Consider the following 24,059-nt stretch of genomic DNA (forward strand, 5'->3'; position numbering starts at 1 on the left):
AAGATGAAGAAAGCATGTGGAAGGAAAAGAGCGGAAGGAGAGAAAACAGAATTAATAGGCTGCAGCGATCACTATACAGTGAATAATTATTCAGCCTGTGGGGAAAATGGGAAAAGCAAAATTTATATACTGATACACTCAGTCACATACGCTGCAAAAATAGAACTTTTTATCATCAGTATTTCTCACTCCTATTCAGACAATAAATTCACTTGAGAAGCAACATTGCTTAAGATATCAAGACTTGTTTTTATCATCTTGGGAATTTATTTGTTACCCCATGGCATTATTTTTATTATTACTTTATTGTAAAGCACTGTAAGATTGAAGCGAAAAACCTACTTGCCAAAGGGGTAGGAAAATAATTTAAACATATATAGAGATATTTTTAAAAACATCTTTAATGTGGTTTTACTTCTCAAAGTGAATTTATATTCTTTCAAGAATGCAGAGACATTTAACTGGAAAAACAAAAACAACAAAAAATAATCCAAAAAATAAAATAAAATAAATAAATAAATATGCATATAAATAAATATATATATACACACACATGAAGAAGCCCACATTTCAGCAGCCACATCAATCATCAAGGACACATTTTGCTGGATAAAAATAGCACAGACTTTTCCAGCTGTTCCAAAAGACTCTGTGAACGTAAGAAATGAGACCATCTGCCGAATCTGCAGTCAGTCTGTCAAACTGCAGGACCAAGACTGCCTTGAATCAATAGAATTAACTCACAAGTGTAGCCACTGCAAACAATCGCATTAAATCAGACGACTATGTTTGAAAAGCTTCCTTGTGTACATTTACATTTGTATATAAACCGCCCAGCCACATTCAATAATATGGATTTCTATTCTATTCTGTTTTAGTGTGAATTGTATTGCCTGGAGGTAAGAAATAGCATCAATTGTGATGACAAAGCAATAAAAATGATTCCAATACTATTTGCATAATAGGACTAGAAGACTGCAAAATGTGACAATTTTTGTGAGTGGAAAATGGATACAAAACACTTAAAATTCCGTTTTGTTGTTTCTTTAGTTAAAGTAATGCTATTTAAATGTAACCGAGTCATGTTTTCAATTCTCTGTAGTTTTATATGAATTGCGGGAGATTAGGAGTTGTGTGAATTCCTGAAAACAGAACACTGAAAGAAAAAAGAATGAAAATACAGTTCCTCTCTAATTATGCACAAATGTCTTATGATTAATGTTGTATGAAGTACCAAACACTGCACTTTTTGAGAAAAAAATACATACAGTATGTACTGACAACATGAAAATAAAATCATTAAAAATAAAAACTTGTACAAGTTCATTTGTTATACTGATGCAGGACAAACAGATACAAGACCAGGTCTGAGGTATTTGACCCAATAGAATTGGTCAAATATAAATAAATAAATCCATGCATAAATACACCTACACTTAAATAAATAAGTACATAAATAAAAACAAATAAATTAATTAATTAATAACCAACAGCCAAACACAAACACTGAAAACCTCATATTAAACTGAATAAAATATTTCAGCACACTTTTTTGTTTTTGAATCCTGAGATCAAAGCTTTTTAGTACTTCAAGAGTGCATGTTGTAGAATCTACCATGAATCTGAAGATACCCTCACTTTTGTTGTCTTGCTTTTTTTCTCTTTCCTCTAACTTTATCGCTTTCATTGGCTGTGGCAGTTTGTTTAGGTTGTTTTCATTAGCTATAGGGTATGTAGATGGCAAGAAAGAGAGGTAGGGAGAAAAATGAATGCGTAAAAAAAAATGAATGGGTACAATTCAACAACAAAAACAAGTAAATTTAACATTAAGCCAAACAATTTGGACTTTCCCTTGTCCTTTTTTAGCCCTTGCACTTTAATTTGTTTATTTGTAAAATAAATATTTTACTCACTGAAGTTACCGAATAGTTACAGCTATAATGTATTTGTAAGTTAATCGAAGAATTCAATATAAATGGAATTATCGAATAAATGTTTTATTATTCAGATCAAATATTTTCCAAATAAAACATTTAGTTTATTTTCCACAAAACAAAATGTAGGCCACAATTTAATCATTCTAACACATCATGGCTATGTGAATTAAAAGTAATTTAGTACCTGAATCAGACAGAAAGTGAAAAGGACACATCTGAACCTCACGCCTGCTCTCTAAAATAAAACACGAAAAGAGTCTTTCATATATATTCGCATTATAAGTATGTGTAAGTAACATAAAACGTTCACATATCTTTATGAGTTCTTTATTCGAGATGTAGAACGCAGAGAAAGTGGCGGCATGGAGAGAATGCACACGCTGATGAAAATTGTGGGTGTTTACAGCATACCTGTCAACATTGGGAAATAAGAGATATGCCCACCATAATAAGGGATTCCTTCAGCACCCCCCTTCCCCCTTAAAAAAACAAAAAAACTAAATATGTTCATTTGGAGCCATTTTATTGTAAATAAACAGTTGATTTATTTAAATAAATGGTCAGTAAATAAATGGTCAGTAATACGTTTTAAAATTATTATTAACAAAAGAAAAATAAATATATGCATTAGCAGCAAATACATTAGCAAACAGTTCAGCTTATTAAAATTAATAGCTATTATACTGAAATAGAATCAAGCTAAATCTCATTAGCAGTTTCGTTATAACTTACAAATTCTGAATAAAGAGCAACAAATGAATCTCTCATTTAGATTTTTTTATTACATTAAATATGAGGTGTCACTTTAAAAATGCACACATCTAACATTACAATGAAAGCATTCGACTGCCTTCCTAACTTTTTATGCTCATTTAAGACAAAATTAGTTGTGTTTGCAAAAAAAAAAAAACACCAAGATCGACATCTTTATATGTTATTTTTATTAATTATGTTTATATGTCTGTTTAAACATGCACACAAAAGCCAAACTTTCTCTTCTCTTTAAATCGCATGTACAGAATCCGTTTGGGAAACAGAATCTGTTTATCACTATAGAGCACGTCAGCTGACAGTCATGCACCATTATATGACTGTTTTGAGGATTGTATAGGATGGGCGACGCCAACTGTAATCAAAAGGAAAGGGAATCGCACCGTTTTTAATATTTATTTTTTCATGTTTTCATTCCTAAACAAAGCGAAAGCACAGAACAAACTCGCGTTTAAGAGCATGGGGCGACCTCTAATGGTTCAGTGGTGTGGGTTGCGTAAAGGGAGGCTCGAATGTTCAGAGAAAGACTGAAAATACGATCAAAGTGTACAGCGGTTTGATGGATAAATATGAATTTGCAGCTAAATTATTAACGGTTCAAAACAGCATTTCCCATGGTTTACATCCATGTTTATGTCCTTGCTACAACATACCATTAATGCTAGACACTGTGCATGTAATAGCTCAATGTTAACAAATAAAAATACTTGAAGGTTGAGGCTCACAGTCCACAGCTTCTGCTATTGTGGTTGGAGCTGCGCCTTCTTTGAGGAGTTTTTGACCAAATCCAGTACTGAACTGGGAGAGATTCTGAAAGCTGTTCTTTGTCAAATGCTAGCTATATCTTTTATATAATTCTTTGGAACATAAATAAAATTAAGCTGTAAGCCCTTCTCTCTTTGTGACGTGTCATTTGGAAGACTAAATACAGAAACAGAAAAAGCGCTGTGAAAATAACAGCGTTTGGACAGCATTTTTAGCTTTCTCTGTTATAACATTACAGCGATTCCGGCCAAACATCCTTACTGTGTGGGGTGTATGCATGTAATGTAAAGTTTATGACTTCATTAAGCTGGATATATATTTTTTGTAGTCCCCAAACTTTGTTCGCTGTATGCTTTGCTAAGCGAACTCTGTAAAAGCCTCTGTAAAAAAAAATAAAAAATTAGCGTATTACTTTTAGAGATGTTGTTCATGTTCACAAAGCTACATTACAAATGAACTAAAGTTTGTATTACGAAATCATAGTAGTGGACATCCCCCTTGCTTAATTTTGACATGTTACAGTATTTCTGAAAACAATTCTTGATTCAATTCAACTTAAATTTCTTCAATCATGGTTGATTTTAATTTAATTACTTTTATTACTGGAAATAAGACAGCACTGTAAGAAAAAAACTTTTTTTGCAGTACAATAGGCTATCCAGTTTTTTTCCTGCTATTCAATAATACCACAAATGTTGTTGGCTAAGCTTAACTTATATTAAACCCAGAACACTCCATTAAAACAGGTGACGTGGCAAGGGAAAAGGCACAGGAAGACAGATGACTTTCCCTTTGTCCCAGTATGGAAGTGTTCCTGTCAGCAGCATGTGTCTACAAAGCACAAGCTGAACAAGTAGGTCTATTATAGCCCAAGTTAGCACAGAAACGTCCAGACTGGTTCATTACCTGCTGATGGATCCCCCTCATAATATGCTTTTATTGGGTTAGCATCAGCACTATGCCCCACAGCAGCATGGGCCCATATTCATTAGAGAGCCATTAAATAATACCACAATAGTGCTATCTATTCTAGTTCTAGCTGAGAAGTAATAGAAGGAACAGACACCTAAATGCCCCATAATGCAGTGCAAACGGCCAAGCAGGCCAGGTCACTTGGGGCTGAATGAGGCTTGGATGACTGCAGTGAGAAAAGAGACTGTGAGAAGTATGAGAATTGGCCGATCGCTGGGGGATGGCGGAATTAGTTACGCTCCGATATCTCATTCACACATGTACAAACGCTTCTGTGGCATTAAAAAATCAACATTTTTTTAGGGCGGAAAAATAATAATAAATATACAAATCAAGTTAAGTTCACCATAGCAGAGGCGAGCCTGTGATGTTCATATTCCAGTCATCTTTCACACATTCCCTTCTTGATATTAAAAACGCTCTGCTGAGATTCTTCATTTTGTGCATTTTCTATGCTCCAGGAACACTTTGATCGAAATAATGAAAAAGGCATGCAAAGCAAACGGTGGAAATGGGGGGGAAAAACATGTTTTGAAAACATCAAAACAAAACAAGGAAGTGCAGGACGCTTAATATCCTGGGACATTTATTTTCGAGGTTCCGCTTCGCTGTTGGCTTCACACGCGCAATCATTTAAATGGTGTGAATCAGCAGGGAGGGAACATGACTTGAGCGCGCTGACTGGTGATAAGGCTTTCAATAAGACACATTTATTCCCCATCTACTTCCACCGAAGAACACACAGAACTTTCATTACTGCCACGAGACGGAAGACAAGGAGAAGGAAAGAGAGGGAGGGTCTGTTAGACTCTCTTGAGCTTGTTTTAGTAATTGAAGCAGCAAGGCAAGACTGCAGTATTGCATTTCTCCCTGCCTGGGCTGGAAGCAGGCAACTATCGATTTTCCCTTCTTATTTATTTTTTTTTTTTTAAAGCCCCCTGTCAGATGCTTCCATCTCAGACTTGAAAAGTCAACGTCAAAATGAGAAGTTAAAGGTGCTGTATGTACGTTTTTGATTCTTCTTAAGCAAAAAAAAATATTTTAATAAATTTGCAGATATTTAAGAAACATGCCAAGTGAACATTCTTTTTTTCTGAAAAATTAAAGTTAGATATTTTGCTTTAAAAACGTGTTTTCCGTGTTGGAATGCCGTCGTTGTTTTGGTTCTTTTAACCCAATACTAGTTTAGCCAATTATATTTTAGCACCCCGGATTGCTTTGTTAGTAAATCGCACATTTCATCCATTCAGTCAGGAAGGCTCTTAAAGCATGCGTCCGTGACCAAAATGCAACCTCCGTTGAACAGTAGCAGACTTTGAAATGAGACGCAGATTCGGATTTGCACATGAGGTTATTAATTGGCAAATTATATAAATATTACGAATGTAAACATTAGATAAGCAGGTTACATTGTAACCCTGTTTTCTAACAACACGCTACCTGACAAGATTTGCAGTGATAAGCAATTCGGCTGTTTGCAACAAAACAAAACATGGCAGAAATTTAAATACAGCCATAAAGAATCGCAGAATATGCACTCACTCACGGAATAAGGTTTATAACCTAATTAATACATAATAAACCTCTTTAACATTTTTAAATGTAGATGCTGAGTCACTGATATCTGTGGTTGTTTGCATTATTTGACAGTTCTAAAGTTCAATTTCAAATGGTTTATTTTATTTTCCAGATCTGAAGTGAACTATCTGCTGATTTCAGTAGTATGTCAATAAATGTCATGTAAATTGCATTCAAACTCACAATATTAGCATTTAACACTGAATAAAGCACATGAGGTGTATCCGAGGTGATAATGTCATCAAGTTTTCTGTTGTTCAGACGCAAAAAATAATGTCGTTTCTAAAATATAAATATCAGGTGCCGGTTAGGACAAAAACTCCTTTTATTATGGGAAGTATTCCATCTATTGCATGTTGTTGTTTTTATTTAGAATACTGTTTAAATTAGCCTTAAATCAGCATTTAAATCTCGATAGTTAGGCACACTTATGTTAGTCCTCAATCTGGCAACCTGAGCTTGCATGAGTTTTGATTCAGGAATGCAACACCTAGTTCAACCACTTGGTGTCAAACTTGCATATTGCACCTTCAAAGAGAGATGAAGTTTAGTACCACACCAGTAACTAACACTAGTAGTTCATTATTAGCCCCTGTTTATTTTTTTGCTCCAATTTCTGTTTAATCAAGAGAAGATTTTTCCAACACATTTATAAACATAATAGTTTTAACAACTCATTTCTAATCACTCATTTATTTTATCTTTGCCATGATGACAGTAAATAATAGTTGACTAGATATTTTTCAAGACACTTCTATACAGTTTAAAGTGACATTTAAATGTTTAACTAGGTTAAATAGGTTAACTAGGCAGGTTAGGGTAAATAGGCAAGTTACTGTATAATGATGGTTTGCTCTGTAGACTATCGAAAAAAAATAAAGCTTAAAGGGGCTAATAATTTTGACCTTAAAATGTTTTTAAAAATTAAATCTGCTTTTTCTAGCTGAAATAAAAAAAATAAAACTTTCTCTAGAAGAAAAAAATATTATCAGACATACTGTGAAAATGTCCTTGCTCTGTTAAACATCATTTGGGAAATATTTAAAAAAGAAAAGAAAATTCAAAGGGGGGCTAATAATTCTGACTTCAGCTGTATAACTGCTATCTACTTTTCTCTAAAAGATGACAATACTGAGCAAAATCATACAGGAATCCCCATTTTCAAACCTCGATCAATTTTAAACATGGAGAGCCAAAAAGAAGTCTGTGAAATCATTATCTGTTTCTGTATTCATCTCCAATCCCTCCCTTTACACGGTTCTCACATTTTCTGTCCATTCTATTCTTCACACACTACTCTCTCTCTCTCCCTCTCACTCTTATTTCCAGACTACCTCCACACACCAAGCAAAATGCCTTAAACTGATAATGAGTTGTTTTTAATAATTTATTTGCATTTAAAAGCTGTCTGTATAGTGGGTGGATGAGGGTGACCCGGAATCACAGTCTTTCTTCAGGCGGTGCACAACACGCTACTATTTTGCATCTTGTATCCATTTTGCCTTTCTCTGACCATTGCACCTTGTACACAATCCTCAATCGAAGTTCGAACCCCACCATCACCCTCTGCTGAAATCTGATTGGACGTATGTTTCTGTCGGTGCTGCCTTTAATTGGCCAACTCAGGCGGGCCAGTCAGTGAGCTCTGCTTGGGTAGGCTTAAGTGGAGAGAGAAATGTAATTGGACAGGGCAGCCTTGCAGAGTTTGATCGAACACCTTTCACGCTGCAACCATGTTTCAGTCTCTCCTGATCCCAAGCAATCAGAAAAGGCCACAAGGAGGCTGTTTGTTTAGATTGCTTAAGCTTCTTAAGCATGATCATGAAGTGAAAATCACCTTCACAGCACGCAAGTCAGTATGGTCAACAACTTTTCCCTGCATCATTACTAAATATTGATTAAGGCTGGTCATAGAAAGTTGTTTAACACCATGTTTCTAAACCATGTTCTGGAGGACCACCAGCTCTGCACATTTTCTGTGTCTCCCTAACCAAACACACCTGATTCAGATAATCAGCTCATTAGACTGAAAGATCTATAATGGGTTTGACAGACAAAGGAGACATTCAAAACATGCAGTGCTGGTGGTTCTCCAGGAATAGGGTTGAGAAACACTGGTTTAACATAAGAGAAAGCTTTAATGAGCTAAATGCACAGCTAGTGTTTATTAGCAAATGATAAACTTCCAGTGAAAGCTTAATGTGACTAATTTTCATTTCATAAGGCTCTTTTACAAAATCAGTTACAATTACAATACATTCAGTTAAATAGACTTAAGCATTCTTTTAGTTGTTCAAGCATAAAAGAGATAAAAGACTATTTAACACAATGACAATGGTTCTTTCTTATCTAGATTACTGTCTAGTCATATGGTCGAGTGCATTAAGTAAAGACTTAAAAAAATTACAGTTAGTGTAGAATACAGTGGAACTCATTTTACACTGCAATAGAAAGGGTAATATTATGAAAACGCATAAAACTTTAGGTTAGTTATTGGTGAAGGATAGTGCATTTGTTTCTCTGTTGTGTTTCATTGGAAATATTTCTGTGTCAAGAGTTCAAAGTGTATTGTACTGTCAACATTTGTATTTTTTCAAAAGGAAAATGTTTGCTTCTTGTTTCAAAACCTAATGCAAAGCAACAAACTGTGATGTATAGAGCCACTAGTTTTGAAGCGCTAGTGCCATCAGGATTAACAGGCGAGCGCAGAAACTCCATTGAAAATACTGGGGAAAAATAAATTGTCATATTTTAAAGACAAGGAGCTGGAGGGGGAAAATGGAATTTAATGCAATACTTCTTGTCTGGTCTGAGACCCACTTTATATTGTATATCTATTAGGCAGTGCAGATTACTGATTTTTAAAGAAATCAGACCTTAAACGTGGCAATTGTATAATGGAAAGACAGTTCACCGGAAGTGCTGAAATAAAGGTTCACAAAACCCTTGAGCACTTTTTTTAACATTTTTACCAGATTTGTGTGTGTTGAGCATCAGTTAAGACAAAGTTACCATCTGTTAGCTTTAATTGTGGGAAAAACTGTATAATTTTGAGCTTTCGTCTGCTAATTTCAGCTTCCGGGTTTGCAAAGATGAGCGCGGTTTCTCATTATATTTCATAGAGGCGTTTTTTTTTTATCCTCTGAAAAGAGCCGACTTCTTAATTATTCATGACTGCACAAGCTCTTCGAAGGCAAGGTAGACCTGCCAGTGCCAAGCTGCGAGACACGGACCCACGGCACACAGTATTTAGCTGTTCATGAAGGGTCGTACTGTATGTGTCTGTTTCCATGATCCACAGGGTTTGTTGCATGTTTCCCCCAGCGACACTGTCAGGGCCGATACAGCAAAGCTGTTTGTGTGCAGCAAGCATTTTTGTGGAAAGAGCAGTATGAAAATTGGAGAATGGCGGACGTTGTCTTTTTTTCAGGAGTTCGTTCACATTTAGACACAACGCCGTGTCGCTGTGTTTGCCTAAATCCTCTAGATTATCAACAAGGCTAATGGTTAAAACAGGCAGGGCAAGAGACCTGCTGCACTGAGTCTGCATTCAGACCCGGGGATTGAGAGAAAAGTCCTCATTTATAGTGTTTATATGAACACGATTATCTTTATAATGATATAAATTGCGGTCATCTGTTTATAAAATTTTAAATAAATGTAGAAGGGCATTCAATTACTGTTTACTTTGCATTTTAACTCTGTAAACTATAAAATTATGCATTTCCTCACGGTTTGTGTCTCATTTTGTGAGCTAACTGACAACAGTTGTTCACTCCCCTCCTTCTTCCCTGCTGGCCATGCCCACTCCTGCCCTTTGCTCGTGGAGCTCCACGCCCATTATGATGCATCTTTTGAAAAAATTCGAAGGTAGACCTGAACCGAACCTGAACCGAAATTGGGGGATTTCATGACACATTCATTTGCACAAACTGAGGACGAATTGAATGAAAAAAAAAAAATGTACACGACAGGTCACCAAACCAGGAGAAATAAAGCTGACACTTTTTAAGAAAAAGTGACAAGAAAAATAAGAAGATGCAATAAAGCGGAGCAATCAGGAAATAGGCAGAGTTTTCAGATTAGACCTGCGTGGAATCAATTTTTTTCGACAAACCTAAAGTTTTGCCAATGCTTCCGTGCAACATACATGTTAGATTTAAGCAAATATATATGTGACCTTGTTGATTGTAATTATATAGTGGCGTGTGCACTGCACTCAACCCGAGAGTCAAAGTCTATTTATAAAGCACTTTCTTAAGTGCTGTAAAGCTATGAGTTTATACAAATTAAAATCAAAATAATAATAACAGAATGTTATGCCATATAATAAAATGAAATAAAAACAGTGAATAAAGTAAGATAAAAAATATTATAATATTCAAAATAATTTATAAGATAAAATAACAGCTTTCACACTGTGGTAAATATAATTAGAGGTTTTTTAAACTAGACTTAAAAACAGAAAGTGTTGGAGCCTTTCTAACATGTAAAGGCATGATAAACCAATTCCACTATGGAGAAACATGTGCTACGCTGCACCTGCTCTTTTTGTCTTGTTTCTAGTCCAAATCTAAAAATTCTTTAATCAAGAAAGGGGTGAACAAAATAATGTTGTTTTCGCTTTGATTTACAATTCATTTTGAATTAATTTAATGTTAGTTCTGACAACAAGAGAATATTTTTCTACATTATTTAAGAAACTATCAATTTCACTGAGAAAAGGATGAAAAATCTTTTATTTTCAAAATGGGGTGTTCTCATTTATGCTGAGCACTGTACATTAAAACTATTATTTCTTTACTAAAAAGACTGTTTGTCTGTTTTGCTGTTTATTCAGATCACACATTTACTTATTTAAAATGAGTTTCAACACAATTCTTGAGGTTTCATTTGGGGCAAATGAATTGTTTTATGTTCAATCCACATACACTTGTAAAAACGAATACGTTAACTTAATTTCTTCATGGTGTCCCAACACAAAAAGATTGTGTGTAACCCAGCATTTTTTGCAGTGTATTAATAACAGCTGGCAGCCCCCTGCCATACAGTCACGGCCCACAGGTTGCAAACTTCTGAACTAGAGTAAATAGTAGAGATGGATTTTCTAACTGGCACACTATGCAATGTTCCAATTGAGTATGCTGCAGTGCATTACAATATCAAAACTGCAACTTTGCTAAACGCATGAAAGCAACTAAATCTGCAAGATCAGTTTCAATCTTTGTTGCACAGATTGCTTGACTTCAGTCCAGCGCATCGCCTCAGAGAACTGTCACTTTCAGACAGTTTGCTTTAGACCCAGAGTCTTCAATCAGAAATTGTAGAAAATTATATGAATTAGATAGCAGATAGACTGACCATCTTTAAAATGGTATGTGCTATATTAAAGTAAGATAGTACATCATGACAGTTTAAAAAAATGTAAAAAAAAAAAAGTAAAAAAAAAAACAGCAAAAAAACAAAACAAAAAAAGCACAATCTATCTAACAGTACTTTTATCTCTCACAGCATTGTTTCCATTCCTGTCAAAAATGAAATATAGCTAAATATATAATGGTAATAAATCAACAATGCTGATAAAACCTCATAACATTAATAAATAAACAAACAAAAAAAAGCTTTTGTGACAGATCATTAAAAATATTGACCAAAAAGAGACAGACAGACTGACAGAAAAAAATAAAATAAAACAAAACAAAAAACAAAGCCTTTTCTAAGTGATTAACAATAAGGATGAAAAATAGACCAACAGATAAAAATATCAATGTTTCAGTTAATACCTAATTGTTCGAAAAAAGACAATATATGAATATACACTCACCATCCACAAAATACACCTCTCCAACTGTTTGTTAATGCAAATTTCTAATTAGCCAATCAACCAATTGAGCATCGTGTCAATGCCGCAGCCCACTTTATGGCCACAGTGTACTCATCTTCTGACTACTGCTTCCAGAAGGATAACGTGCCATGTCATAAATCGTGAATAATCTCAGACCGGTTTCTTGAACATGACAATAAGTTCACTGCACTCAAATGGCCTCTACAGTCACCAGACCTCAATCTAATAGAGCACCTTTGGGATTTGATGGAACGGGAGATTCGCATCATGGATTTGCAGCCAACAAATCTGCAGCAACTGCATGATACCATCATATCAATCAAAAGAGACAAAATCTGAGCAAAATTTCCAGTAGCTTGTTGAGTTTATGCCATAAAGGATTAAGTCATTTCTGAAGGCAAAAGGGGGTCCAACCCGGTACTAGTAAGGTGTAACTAATAAAGTGGCTGGTGAGTGTATAATGACATTGGGACAGACTAGTTTACAGTTAGAGTAACTTCCCACCCATAAGAGCCACACACAAAGACACAAACATAGACACAAAATATTACTGGATAACAACAGATCAATGCTGTGTGCTAATACTCACAATGGCTCCATTGACAGAATTTTTGTCATAGTACTTCTTCCTCTCGTACTTGTCCCTGATGAAGAACTCCACGGCTCTGAAACGCTGCTCAGGAAAATTAAAAAATTTATTTAAAAGTAACACAAATTATTTTTATCAATGCTGGCATGTATCTTGAGATGTTGAAAGCACTGAAAACATTAGTCTCAGCCTGCCTTTAAGTCAACTTTGATGCACTTCAACTGAAATAAGAACTCTGCAGTGAAACCAAATATCTCTAAATTAAGCAAAAACAGAACCTTAAAATGTAAAGAATGGGCAATACAGGAGTTGGGAATGCATGTCTTCAAAGCAGATCTTCATACGTGTATGACTATAAGTGGAATTTAAGGAAATCCATAAGAAACTTCTGGTGTCATTTTAACTCCTTCACACATTTGATAGGCTCTTAGTGAGGTTTTCACATGTACTTCCATACAATGAGCATATTTAGCCAAGAATATAATATAGTTTTAGTAATTTTGGCAAAAAGTATATACCACTAAAGTGAGTACCTTTAGGTTTGTTCCTATAATTATGTTTTTTTAGGGCTTTTAAACAATCAATTTTTATGTGCATTGTGTTTGTAAAGACAGTTTTAGGAAATCTCCAGCATGCGCTTTCAGATGGAGCAAACAGTTAAGTGTATGAAATAAATTCAGTAGGTGCGTCCCAAATCACATACGTATGCACTATTATACGCCATTTTATAGTATAAATATTGTAAATAGTGTGTTCACACTGAAAACTCTAAAAAAAACTTAAATAAAATAAATTAAAAAGTGCACTTTAATGATCTGGATGATGCACTTATTCAACCGTTAAACAGCCACTGCTTTGCTCATGTAGCCAAAGGGGCGAAGCTTTCAGGCACTAATGCTGGATTAAGGCTGATTTATACTTCTGCGTCAAACGTCGGCATATGCTACGGCGCTGACACATAGCCCTTCGCCGTGGCCGTCGCTGACGTGCACCTCTCAAAAAATTTAACTACACGTCGCAACGACGCGTAGCGTAAGCTCTGTGATTGGTCGGCTTGGTAGCGCTGACGAGTCTGGGGGGGACGGAGAGCCGCGTGAATGGTGCGAGCCTGATGAAGCGATTGTTTACAAGAGTGGAGTCCCGTGAAGGAGCTCCGGATGGAAAGTTTTGTTTTGTGTTTACCTCATAGTTAAAGTTGTTGCACGTCCGCCAGTTCCTGCCCCAAAATGAGCGAGTTTGAGCCACTTGTACATCCCGGAAGTGTTCAGGAAAAGCAAAAAAGCAGCGAAGAAACTCGACACAGAGGAACATTTACAACTCACTACCAACTAGCGTTTCGGAAGTGTTAATGCAGACCAACAGAGACAGCGCGCAGAAGTATAAATGCAAAGCCACGCACGTATGCTACGGCGCTGACGCATAGCCCTTCGCCGTGGCCGGCTTGATGCAGAAGTATAAACCAGGCTTTACTTTGGTAAGTTCTCCTACGAGAGGGATTATACTGCCCCCAGATGGTGAGTGCGGTTATACTCATGGCAGGTATTCGAGGATGAGGTGGATGAGGTGTCTAAAAAACACCATTGAGAACCAGGTTAATAACTGTACCATGGAGCAAGTTTCGGGCGGCCATCGTCCGCATTATGTGGTGATTAGTGGTGTTAAGTAACCAATTACAAATACTGAAATTACTGTAACTGAGTAGTTTTTCTCAGGAATTGTAATTTACTAAGTAGTTTTATACTCGTACTTCTTCACTCCATTGAATACATTTTTAGTGGTGTATCGGTCCATTGACTCCGCTACTTTCCTTCAACCTGCAGTCACTACTTATTTTTTCCTGTCTATGGAGATTAGAAAAATCAGTCCAGTAATTCCTGTCCAATCAAATCGCAAAAGAAGATGTTCAAAATTTTTAAAGGCATTGACCCAGAGACTGTTTAGATGCAGGTCACTGATGAGAAGATGACAGACTTTTACTGTATGATGACCATAATGGTTTTAAACACCCAGCAGGCACAAGATGTCAACATAACGTCAGATTGACGTTGTACCCCAGCATTGTGGTGACGTAGCATTTTGTTTGGAAATGAAAATCGGATCGACGTCAGAACCGTCAGGCTGACTTCAATATTCAACGTCCAACCTAAAATCAACCAAATATCAACGTCTAATGATGTTACAGCTTGACGTTGTGTGGATGTTACCACTATAAGATGTTGGATTAGGTTGCCATACTTTATGAATAAATGTCAGTATTTGACGTCAATATGACATTGATTTAAGATGTTGGCTCAATGTTGGATTTTGGTCACTTTTTAACAACCTAAAATCAACCAAATATCAACATAATTTGTCATAATTATTGGACATCAAAACAGTGTTGTTCTTAGACGCTGGCTAGACATTGAATTTGCTCACCTGACATCACAACCTAAATCTAACTTAATATTAACGTCTTATGACGCTGTGTGCCTGCTGGACAATAATTAACAGCACTACAGAATGTTTTGTTACCACACATCCACAAATTACATGTAAATGCATCAGTTTTACACATTGTAACACTCACTATTCGAGTACTTTTAAAAGGGCTACTTTTTACTCATATTTTGAGTATTATTTACAACAGATAATTTTACTCTACTTAAACTACATTTTTTAGGCAAGTAATTGTACTTGAGTATGATTTTTTCAGTACTCTTTCCACCACTGGCAGTGATGAACCACTTAATTGTGCTTTGATGACAAGATGTACATGCCAATTACAGATTAGGGTTGGGTGATGTCGACCAATTTGGCATCGTACGATGTCTAATGTGAAACATCGCAATGGACGATGGCATTTTTGTCATAGGCAAAGGTAAATAATTATTCATGAATAATTAATTAATTCATAACCAATTAGTTATTTGTAGCCTGGAGTTTCACCTGACCCACATGGTCTTTGTTTTACCCATAACCAAATCATAAATAAATAAGACAAGTTACACACAAATTACCACCTGTCAATCACTTTTCCCGCAGGCCTTTGGCATGAATAGGCAGAGTGATCTGTGTCATTATAATGGCATCGACAAACTTGGTTGGTGAAAAAGGTGTACAACCAACAGTAACCAGCCAACAATATCTGAGGTTTTCGCTAAAAATACTAAGTACAAGCGACAAGCCAATGATTGAAGCAGTGTACTGACGCTGTAACACGTTACCTGATAGAATCAAAAGACCAAAGAGTCGTTAAATAGAGACAAGATTAATTAAATATCAACAACTATATTGAGATGGAGTGTGTGTGTATGTGTGTGGTCTTGTGATGTGTGTTTTCAGCGATTTAGTGTGAAAGGAAGGCTTTTCAAAAATACTACATGAAATGCTAGTGTGGACGTGGATCGCTTTCATTCTAAAATGGCATTTTTTAACTAAGGCGTATTAGTGTAAACGGGGTCGTGTGGATTTTTGGTGAGCAGGTTGCAGCTGTGATGGGGGCGGGTGGGGAGGATCGCGATGCCGGTTCAGCATTGTGATGTCTATCTGCCATCGGCACGACCCTATTACAGATTTTCTCAATTCTCAATAATTGCTAGCCCTAGTGTTAGTCGCAAACAAAAAGAGGACTAAACAGACCATTTATTTAAAAAAAAAAAAAAACAAAGATAACAGAATCTAATGTGAAAAACCAATGATAAGTGTGAAATCCCATTAAATAACTTGAATGACAGTTTTTGTGTTATTAAAACAAGACATTTTATACATAGTCATATCTCAGAAATACAAACTTAGAAAGTAAAACGCATATAACAAAACCATGAAACTTTCCTTTTGACTCCAGTTGCTCTTTAAATGACATGTCTTATTACTGTTTTCAAGTTTATCTAAGGCCAGCTTGATGCATTGCTTTTGTTTTTTTTGGATGGCGAATCTCACTTTGGCTAGACGGCTTTAATTGGCATCTTGCTCAGCTACAACGTAACCCTTTCAGTAAGAGGGCCGGGCCCTTTCCGACTGCCTGTTATCTCTCCTCATTAAAGACACAAGAGCGCCAAAACTCCACCTGGACCACGCACTGAATTCAACTCTATTCGAAAGAAAGAAAAACACTTCAAAAATCAAGATCAAACAAACACAGCTTCACTTTCTAAATCCGCCCAAGTACGGTTTTTCTTCTTCTTTCCACGGCAAACACACACACAAACAAACACAGGCAGAAATACACACAAAAAGTAAGGCCAAAGAGAAATGAAAACACACGTTCTCTGACTCTCACTCCCTGTTAACAGCGCAAATTTATACAGCGACAGTGAAATGCTAAGGAGAACCGGTTCATGCAGCTTTATTGGATTTACACTCTCATGAATCCGTGATCACAATACAATAATGCATCTGATGAAATATGGATCAGGGTGAAGAAGCAGGTGGCAGGAAGAGAAACAATGCAGAAAGAGAAAAAGGCAAGGGTGAGCCACAAAAACCCTGTAGCATCCTCAGTACAAAAGATCAGCCGCTCACAACAGCTATTTCAGAAGAATTTCAAACAGTACAATGACTGAACAAAAAGAGAACTGAACAAAACTAACTTTCAGAAGGTTGATGTCTTTAATGCTCATCAATACTGATGTTAATTGATTAAAATAATGTTTATTGTTTTAAGTTTAAAAAAAAAATACATTGTAAAAAATATTATAACAACTGACTTCAAACATATGAATAGAGTATGATTATAACTCTTAACAAATCTTAGGGTTGTAACAGATCACAGTTGATTCGTTGATCTCAACCCACAGTTAATTTTAATGAATAACTTTTTTTAACTTAAAGGTTCAGGATACCCTGGAGAACTTTTTTTTTATATTAACAGATGTGTGTGTGTTGAGCATCAGTTAAGACAATGTTGGCACCTGTCAGCTTTAATTGTGGGGAAAAATGGATAATTTGTCAGCTAATTTCAGCTTCCGGGTTTAAAATGATTTTTGGGACTGGATCAAAATCGGCGACGTAGCGCAGTACTGCAAGTGCAATGATGACGCGTCGGTTTCTCATTATTATTCATAGCGGAGTTTTCTTATCCTATGAGAAGAGCTGGCTGCTTAATTATTCATGAGAGCATGTGCTTTCCGAAGGCAAGGCTGTCCTGCCAGTTTAAAGCAAGCTGTGAGACACGGACCCACGGCACGCAGTAGCCGTTCATGAAGACTCGTATGTGTCTATTTCCATGATCCACGGGGTTTGTTGCATGTTATTTCCCCGCGATCTTGTCAGGGCCGATCATACAGCAAAGCTGTGTGTGTGCTGCAAGCATTTTTGTCGGTAGAGCAGTACGAGAATTGGAAGAATGGCGGACGTTGACTTTTATCAGGAGTTTGTTCACGTTTAGACACATCGCCGTGCTGCTGTGTTTGCCTAAATCCTCTATATTACCAGCAGGGCTAATAGTTAAAATAGGCAGGTCAGGAGACCTGCTGCACTGAGTCTGCATTCAGATCTTTAATTTAGACCAGGGGTTCGAGGGAGAATCCTCATTTACAGTGTTTACATGAACACACTTATCTTTATAATGATATAAATTGTGGTTATGCGTATATGAAATTACGAATAACAAATGTAGCAGGGCATTAAATTACTGTTTATTTCTTTGCATTTTAACTTTGTGAACTACAAACTCATGCGTCTCCTCACGGTTTGTGTCTCATTTCGTGAGCTAACTGTCAACAACAGTCGTTCGCTCCCCTTCTCCCCTGCTGGCCACGCCCACTCCTGCCCTATGCTCGCGGAGCTCCACGCCCATTAATCATGCATCTTTTGAAAAAATTCTGAAGTAGACTTTAACCGAAAGTGGGGGGTGTCATGACCCTTTAATCCAACTTTTTTAACAATTGCAGAAAGATCACCTCCCGTGTCATTCAAATCACGTGTATGAAAGCATTTTGGCTTCACTGTAAAATCTAATAATGACAGAAAAAGTTGTGGTGGGACCAAAATGCTTTCTTAGGTTATTAATTCAAGGTGTTTTCTGCCACTGTTTGTTTAGCCTACATTAATGCATTCAGTGTAAACCTGCACAATTAAGCATTAAAAGATTGTGATCTCAACTGAAACCTGCGCAACATGAATGATAAATGATTTGCATATGTATATTAATCCTTCAAAGAGCTGCATTCAAATTTGTGTTTGATCGAATAAATTTGTATAAATGGTAAGCAAATGACATTTGTCTCCTATTTTTTTGCTGATCCGAAAAATGGTCCGATTCGTGACTCAAAAACTGTAGTGTGATCCAAACCAAAAGATTTGTGACCTGTTACACCACTAACAAATCTAATATATAGCATGTTTTAGAGACAAGATGCCCATTTTGGTGTTATGTCAAATTAACTTGTAGATGAAGTCTATTAAAATCAGGTAAAGAGTCTACTTTTGTAAAACTTAGATGTCAAAAATTCTTTAGCACTGATGGGTCAAACATAGTGGCAAAATATAAAGATTTAAAAATGAAAATGAATATTTTAAGGTTGTACAGCAGGCTTTAAATTGATTTTTTCCTTGGAATAATATTTCCAAAGGAGCTGTTGACATGGAACTGAACCAGATTTGGTAAAAATCGAAATAATACAAACATAAACATATAAAAATTTTTACACATCCCTTTCTTCATGTATTTAAAACTTTTTCCCTTGTCATGTCATTATACATAACTTAATTTTTCATATATATCAATTGTAAGTCAACAGCAGCTTTATAAATGTGTTTTCTGAAATAAATAGTGACAAATTAAATACTTCCACACTGTATAGTTTTACCATTCTAGTGGAAACTTATAAAAGTAAAAAAAATAATAATAATAATGATTCCTTTTTCATAAAATTAAACAATACACATTCCAATTGTATGAAAAAAAAAAGTATTCGTGTCTTGATATATTTGTGTTGATATATGATAGATGTACTTAAGCTGTTAGTCAATTTAAAAAGTCCCATCTTGAAAAAATTATTAATGCGTAAAAGTAGTTAATATGCTTTAACACGTTTCCTTTTAAAAATTGTTAAAACACTGGCATTTCTTCTCTGCAGTGCTCCATCTGCAATTTTTAAATCCAAACAGTACCAATGTAAATCAGCCTGATTCAGTTCCTGGAGATCTGTGTTCCTGCAAAGTTCAGCTTAAACATTAATCACGCACACACCTCAAACAGCTAATTAAAATCCTTAAGAACAGCTAATTATGCAGGGCTTCCTTAAGCCGATCAGCAGAGTAGTGCTAAAGGCACCAAGCCAAGTCGATTTTGAAAATGTGTAGTTTTGTGCATGCATAAACTTAAAAAAAAGAAAAGATGCTTGGTTGCATCACACTAATATAAAACGTGATGCAAAAGTTACAGAGAGGGATAGAAATATGATGCATAAAAAATATCACCAGCACAAATAGGAAAGAGAAAATGAGTTTAAAACACAGAAAACTGAAAAAATGAGAGATGCAGCAAAAAAAGCCAGCAAATGAAGGTACCTCAATGAGCAGTACAAGAGAAAAAAAACGTGAAATTTCCTCTCTTCGCCGAACTGACGTTTATATTAACACAGCCAACTTTTCCATTAGAGAGATCACGCAAGGGAAGAGATGATAAGTGGGACGTGAGAGAGGGCGAGGGAGTGAAAGACCCCCAGAACAGAGCACAAAACATTCGCATTTCCATCTGAAGGAAGCGCACCTGTGATAAAGCAAATTCCATCAAAGCCGGTTTGCAGAGGAAGCTCACCTCTGCTGTCCGGATTAATCCATTTTGACGGTTAAGAATATTGTACCTCATCGGTCAGCATACAAATGAAGCCATTTCCATAGCCACACCAAACGCAGGAGCGCTGATAACAGGCCACGGATGCCAGGGAAATTCAATTAGGGTTTCTGAAGGCGCCAATGAGAAGAATATGGAATTATCCCGGCCTCCACACACACCCAATTAGACTGATGGTGTGAAATAGGATGGAGGAGGATACCCGAGGCAAGTGGAATGAGAGACATTGGGACTTGGTTTTGAGGTAGTTCCTTTTTCAGATATGCTATATGTGTGAAGGTGGTGAAAACAGCAGCTGTTTTGTCTGGATCTCTGCAGCCGGAGGTGTGAAGTCACACAAGCTTCTGCCTGCCAAACTCTCACATTCTCCAACATTAGACCAGGAATTCCCAACTGGTTTTTTATATTTAATTCATGATGGAAACACAAGGTGTTTGGGTTTTTGTGACCAAGCTGACAAGTTAAATGTATAATAGCTTGAATTGGTTTTGTTCTGATATTTCTCAAATGTGCATATAGACGACAGTTTAAAAGCCAAGGATCTAGACTTGTTTTAAGCTTTTAAATGAAGTCTCTTACTAAGCTTTAGTTGAAAATAATAAATGAGTGAAGAGAGAGAACCCAGTCCAGGAGACTTAAAACAAGCAGAATTCCTTTATTGAGACGTATTGGTTAATCTGCAGTCATACAGTGTCTTTAAGAAGTCAAAAATGCAGGAAAAGGCACTCTAACATTGTGAAATTTTACAACTGCAAAAGTATTTTGACAGATTTAATAACGTCACTTATTCCTGTGAATTTTCAGCATCATTTCTATGGTATAGAGTGACGTAGGATTTTTCAGCAATCATATGAATGTGCTGATTTTGCTCAAAAATCATTTATTATTATTTATTTATATTAGTAGTACTTCAAAAAATGTGCTTATCAATATTTTAACAGACATTTAACGGACTATAAGAAACTTTGCAAGTACATGTCAACTTTAGCCCCGGTCAGATCACACGATTTTTATTTAGGAAAGTCACTATGTCAGATCATGTGATTTTTTCTTGATAAAATCTTGACTTGTTGTGGGTAACATATGAGCCAGACTACACATTCCTTCACCTTCAGTCATCCCGTGATGTCTACGACGAGCGTTATTTCCCACAGTAGGCACAAGTGTTGCTATAACGATATTTCTTATCTCAATTTAAAAAAAAAATTTCAATCTTAATAAACACTGAGGCTTGCAGACAACTAATAACTAGATTATTTAAAAGCATTCCTTAGGACATGGATAGGATCAAACTTATGATTCCTTTTTAAAATTAAGATATTTTCTTTGAAATCTAAATGTATATTTCTGTGCCATGGGTCTCTAATTAAGCAGTCTCTCACCTGAACTTGGATCAAATGATCATTTGCAGCAGCAAGGAAAAAATCAGATGCTTAAGACATAATCTTTAAAATAATGACACATTAAAAAAAAGCAAATATATAACTGAGATTTGTGATACAATTACAATGAAGCATGCATTAAATTGTTATTTTTCCAAAACACGAAACAAATCCTCCACACATATAGTTGAGTAATGGAAGGGCAAAAACAAAAATATAATTTGTATATTTTTCTTGGAAAAAATATCTTTTTGAAACAAACTTTGTTTGCTATAATTTTTAACTTAATTTTAATGTATCTCTTGTTGGTCGGCTATGTGTTGGCTTGTTAAATAAAATAATAATCTAGTCTTAATAAAATTTAAGTGAAATATTCACAGTATCAGAGAAGCCTATATTAAACTGTTTTCACATTTTAATTACATAAGCACTCAATGCTTTTGCAATGTGTTCGCTGCATTGAACATGTTCCCAGATTAGATCCCAGAAGAACAAACTCCATTGGAAGGATGAGAGAACTTATTGAGAGAATGGAGGTGTCTGCATATTCATGCCGTTCTGTCAGATAAAACTGCTTAAAAAAACCTTAATATTTTAGAAAAGATAGTTAAAGTTTAAAAGTTTCATATTTTGAAAAACTAAAGAAAGAGATGAAAGGTTTGACTTTAGTTTTGTGAAATCATATAAATGGACAGTTCAGCATCAAGTGCATTTCTAAAAAATAAAGTTTACATACAGTTGTACTTTCCATCTTTTTAAGCCTGGAACAAGATCATGAACCTGAAATGCACTTGGAACCCACTTGTTTCATACTCAACTAAATACCTCAAGGAACAGAATGTATACGAGTATCTTGAGAACATAAAGTGTCTCCGGCTACAAAAAGAATATTCATGCATGAATACGTATGGTGAAAGTGTATGCAGTAAGGCTAGCTTTGACTGCTGATAAGAAAATTAATTCAGTCAGTATTCAAACATACTGTACAAGAAATGCCCTCAAGAATCACAGGGGTGCCTTTGCACTGCCTAACCCAATTTTATGAACAGTGGGTGACAAGCATGCTTTATAGAATTATGGGAAATGGTATGCATGCTTTGCAATCTCAATGTGGGCAGGTAGCTCTTTGATCAAACACTACATATTCAAATGTAAACTGACATCACTTTAAACGTAAGCATAAAGAACAGTTTGTATTAAAAATTAAAACTCTTTCATTATTTAATCACTCTCAACCTGTTCCAATTTGGCAAACACCAACTATAATACTTTTTTTTCTTTTAAGCAAATCAAATGGTTAAAAACAACTGGAAGTAGTGGATTACACCAATTTTAACTTGTCACCAAGTTTTAGGAACAACAAATAATAACTTGACATCTCAGTGATCATTTAGTATCAGTAGTGGATTATATAAAAGGCAAAGGCTTCTAGATTATGTTTTTTTTTTACCAAAATAAAATATGATTATGCCTTGACTTTTAATTATTGAATTAGGACTGTAAGGTCTGACTTTATTTAGACAAAAGTCTTGTCACTTAACAGAAATAATGTACAGTATAGAATATAAAGTCATGGTGCAGTGGGAAAATAACAAATATTGTGTATGACACCCATGAGCTTGGAGGACTGCATCCATACATCTCTGAAATGACTCAAATAACTTATTAATAAAGTCATCTGAAATAGCAAATAAAGCGATCTTGCAGGACTTCCAGATTCATCAAGATTCTATGGAATCATATTCAATGCTTCCTCCTGCATCTTACCCCAAACATGCTCAATAATGTTCATGCCTGGTGACTGGGCTGGCCAATCCTGTAGCACCTTGACCTTCTTTGTTGTCAGTATCTTTGATTTGGAAGCTGAAGTATAAAAAGGAGCGCTATCCTGCTGAAGAATTTGCCCTCTCCTGTGGTTTGTAATGTAATGGGCAGCACAAATGTCTTTATGCCTCAGGTTGTTGATGTTATCATCCACTCTGCTGATCTCTTGCACGTCCCTATACTAAATGTAAACCCAAACCATGATTTTTCCTTCACCAAACTTGACTGATTTCTATGAAAATATTGAGTCCATGCGGGTTCCAGTGGGTCTTCTGCAGTATTTGTGATGATTGGGATGCTGTTCAACAGACGATTAACCTGAAAAATCGACCATCTGTCACGTTTCCAAATGATCAACTAGAAGTCAAGTTATTATTTGTTTCTTCTACAACTGGAATGGATGACAAGACTTTTGTCAGCTAGCGTACTGTCCAGTAATAAGAGATTTTTGGTCAAAGTTTTACATTTGGATCCAGAGTAACCCCTTGTCGTTTTGGTCTTTAACACTTCAAAAGTCGCCTATTTGACACTATAGAAAAATAAAATGTTAACCTGGATCAGTGATAACATCTTTGAAATGATGCAACAATATATTTACTGAAATGATCCCCTTTGA

At 35.8% G+C, this 24,059-nt stretch overlaps 1 protein-coding gene and 1 long non-coding RNA gene across 7 annotated transcripts in view; one reads left to right on the top strand and one right to left on the bottom strand.

Moving 5' to 3' along the window:
• The window catches only part of smap1 (small ArfGAP 1), a 216,832-nt gene that overhangs the window by 131,123 nt on the left and 61,650 nt on the right, over positions 1-24,059 (bottom strand). For all 6 annotated transcript variants that reach the window (XR_015505440.1, XR_015505439.1, XM_087278566.1 and 3 more), the window contains 1 exon segment: positions 12,458-12,533. Coding sequence is in view for 4 of the 6 variants with exons in the window: in XM_087278566.1 (XP_087134692.1) it covers positions 12,458-12,533 (76 nt within the window). In the remaining 2 variants the exon portion in view is untranslated.
• LOC147841145 (uncharacterized) lies at positions 17,261-22,923 on the top strand. The gene is made up of 2 exons (XR_015506042.1): positions 17,261-21,277; positions 21,402-22,923. It is a non-coding gene; the product is annotated as an uncharacterized LOC147841145 (long non-coding RNA).

Source organism: Danio rerio, chromosome 13 (assembly GCF_052040795.2).
Source record: "Danio rerio strain M-AB ecotype USA chromosome 13, GRCz13ab, whole genome shotgun sequence".
Classification (NCBI taxonomy): domain Eukaryota; kingdom Metazoa; phylum Chordata; class Actinopteri; order Cypriniformes; family Danionidae; genus Danio; species Danio rerio.